At 51.1% G+C, this 3,258-nt stretch overlaps 1 protein-coding gene across 1 annotated transcript in view; it reads right to left on the bottom strand.

The window, feature by feature from the left end:
- Positions 1 to 702, bottom strand: part of WASF2 (WAS protein family, member 2) — a gene marked incomplete at its 3' end in the record, with an annotated part of 10,798 nt that extends 10,096 nt beyond the window's left edge. Inside the window, exon 1 of the mRNA XM_009877692.1 lies at positions 548 to 702. Within this exon, the coding sequence (XP_009875994.1) occupies positions 548 to 677 (130 nt within the window). The remainder of the gene's footprint in view (positions 1 to 547) is intronic.
- Positions 703 to 3,258: the final 2,556 nt, after the last annotated feature.

Below are 3,258 nucleotides of genomic sequence, written 5' to 3'. Positions count from 1 at the left end.
CACGGAGCGAGCGGCTCCAAACCCCCAACGCTCCGGAGGCCAGGCTTGGCTCAGGCCAGGGACTTTTGGGTCTTGCGATGCAACAAACAGCAGGGGCGAGCAGGCGGCTTCCGCGAGCGCGCTTTAATTACCTTCCATTAAAAAAAATAAGACGACTGACACACTGTAGCTTCAACACAGTCAAGCTCCATTTAGCGGCGCGTGCAATCGCAGGCACATTTTCCCGACGCGAGATCCCGGCTGCTGGGAGAGCCTCCCATTTTACAAGCCTGACTTGTGCTCCATCCTTCCATCTGCAGTTTTGCTGCAGCCTCGCACACGCGTTCACCCCCCACACACACCCGTACACCCTCCCCATTTTCTCTTAGATAGGAAGGCAGTGGGACCGGGGATGTGAAATTAGCATCGGATTTCTTTAGGAAAACATTTTAGCATTACCCAGGGAAGGCAGATGGGGGAGAAATAGGAACACGAGAGTAGAGAGGGAGCTAAATAAAGAGCACTAGCGACTCCTGAGGGCAACGCGCAGGCTCGCCATGGTACTCACTCAGGCTGCCCAGCTGTCGAATGACATTTGCCAGGGTGATGTTGGTCATGCATTCCAGCTCGCTTCGAACGCTAGGCAACGTCTGACGGCACAGGTGCCTTGGCTCAATGTTCCTCGTTACTAACGGCATGGTGGACCTGCTTCAGGCACTGTTCTGAAAGATGAAAAACAACCCAAAAAAGAAACAGGAAAGGATTACTCAACCGCAAATTCCAGGCACACCAGAGCCATGGTGTTCGTTTTTCCTGCTCTCAAATGGCTTTATTTATAAGCCGCCTTTTCCCCCCCCCTCCTCCCCACCCTTATAAAACTGGTTCATCAGAAATAAAGATCCTGCTGTTCTACGACTCGCAGTGACAGCAAAGCCCCACCAGCTCAGGTACAGAGGCAGCGATGGAAAACTCCACATCTTCGCCCACACGCAAGGTGCTGCTGGCATCACCGCAGCCGTTGTTCCCTTCCTACCCATCCGCCGCCTCGGAGCCGTCTCCTTCCTCCCGCGCTCACGCACGGTGTCTTTGGCGAGCCTTACGAGCTCTTCTGCAGAGAGATTTCCAACCGGTTTGCTTAAATCGAGACGGTGAAGAAGGGAGAAGTTGGGGGGGGGGAAATAAAAAAAAGACAAAACCGCAAGAGCTTCTTCGCGCACACCAAAGCACTCGCGGTGCCTCCCTCCAGGAGCAGCAGGGAGAGGGCTCTCCTGGAACAACAGGAAGCGTTTGCAGCTGACCAGGAAACTTTCTGGTGACTGTTCCTTATCCTGCAGGCTGCACCCCTCTTCCCTTGGGAAATCCCTCGGGGCCCAGGTTTACACTGGACCATTGTTTTCACGCTACAGCAGTCGAGGGAGCTCTAATCAGGATGTAGGGCTAGAGCGTGCTCAGAAAGAAGTCACGACTGATTGTACAAGAGTCAGGACAAACTTCCAGTTCTTTTAAAAAAAAAAAAAAAAAAAGAGAGAGAAGAAAATATAAGTTTCCGGAAGTTAAGAAAACACTTTAACGTGCAGGTCAGTGCCTTGAACTAATAAAAATCTCCTTTGCTAAAAGGCCAAAATGTTAAAGCGACAAACGGCTCCTTCTCAGATCAACTGGAGGAAATTCGGGTAAACAGCTCCGAACGAGGCGCACGCCACGCGGTCGAAATCTTTGAGACCAAGCGAAAACAAATACATCCCAACTTCTTGATTAATTTAGAAGGGGAAAGAATCACTTTTCTAGGTCAGCTGAGGAACAACCCAAGAGAAGCAGCCAGCTCCCATGTGATAGGCATGCTGATCTGCTCGGCCCGGGTGTAAAAATAAAACAGGAAGCTAACAGCTTGGGGAACATGGCTTCCTGTCACCAACAGCAAAAACCCAAGAACCATAAAAAATCAGCTGTTTGCTCTTGACTTTGAGCCACCCTTTGATAGTCTCTGTGGCAGCTGGCAGCTTATCTTTGAGGTCCAGGAGTCCTTCCTGGATGCTTTTCTATCAGGGTGTTAAGAGGAAAGAAGTGGGCATTATCCCTCCTAACAGCTTGGGGAACATGGCTTCCTGTCACCAACAGCAAAAACCCAAGAACCATAAAAAATCAGCTGTTTGCTCTTGACTTTGAGCCACCCTTTGATAGTCTCTGTGGCAGCTGGCAGCTTATCTTTGAGGTCCAGGAGTCCTTCCTGGATGCTTTTCTATCAGGGTGTTAAGAGGAAAGAAGTGGGCATTATCCCTCCTAATTCCCTCACAAGCCAGATTTTTTTTTTGAATTGCTAAATTTGACCCATTAAGGCAGAGGAGTTCAAGAGCCCCGCGGATATCTCCCAGACGAGCAGATGCAGGTCGACGCGAAGGATTTCGCGCGCGAGGAAAAGGTCCCCAAAACCGAACACCTTAGAGAAGAGGGGAACCACATCTGCATCCAAATAAACACGAGCAGAGACTCTCCAAGGACTGAAGCCCGTGTTGTTCCCCACCCTGTCCAAGCACTGCAGCAGCCAGGAGTAACCGCGGGGATATTTAAAGAACAGGGTGAACTAAGGAAGGACTCTGACCTTCACTTCTAAACACCCCGTGTTTTATCGATTACAGCCCAAGCCCCTACAATCTTTTGTCGTTACGCCAGACAAACTTTCCCAGCTCCCCCCAGACTGCAGTCTGCACCAACCAGCAGCTTTCACAAACAAGGCAGCAGCATTTGCAGGCTGCCTGCATCGAGCTTCTCCCTCGTGCTTCCTCGGGGCTTGGCCAGCAAGCGCCCGCGGTGGGATCTGCAGAGCCGGAGCGTTCAACCCATCCACCAAACCCGGCTGGAAACCTTCCAAGGTGCAGGGCAGACAGGAGGAAAACAGCAAGGGGAGAGGAAAAAAAAAAAAAAGCCTGTAAGGGGGAAAGAGATGCGAGCATGCACGTATAAAAAAAGACGAAAAAGCCCACCAAACGCAACCAAAGACGACAGGGCAGCACTAATCTCTGCGAGTGTGGGGAGAGCAGGGCTGAAAATGGAGAAGTGCCCCAAAACACCCACAGACAAACAAAGGCTCAGGATTTGTTGTCCCCTTGGAAGCTTTTGCTTTCGTAATGAAAAGCGAGGAGCAGCGGCAAAAGTTGCTTTTTTTAAAAAAAAAACGCCACTGGCGCAGCAGCACACGTACAGTACCGATTCGCACCGGTGCAACACAGCCGAGACGAGGGCTAAGAAAACCCTCCCTACAGAGCCTGGCTCATCCTGCCA

The sequence above is a fragment of the Apaloderma vittatum genome, unplaced genomic scaffold (assembly GCF_000703405.1).
Source record: "Apaloderma vittatum isolate BGI_N311 unplaced genomic scaffold, ASM70340v1 scaffold17591, whole genome shotgun sequence".
Lineage (NCBI taxonomy): Eukaryota > Metazoa > Chordata > Aves > Trogoniformes > Trogonidae > Apaloderma > Apaloderma vittatum.
The sequence above is the reverse complement of the archived record's forward strand: the minus strand, read 5'-3'. Positions and strand labels throughout refer to the sequence as shown.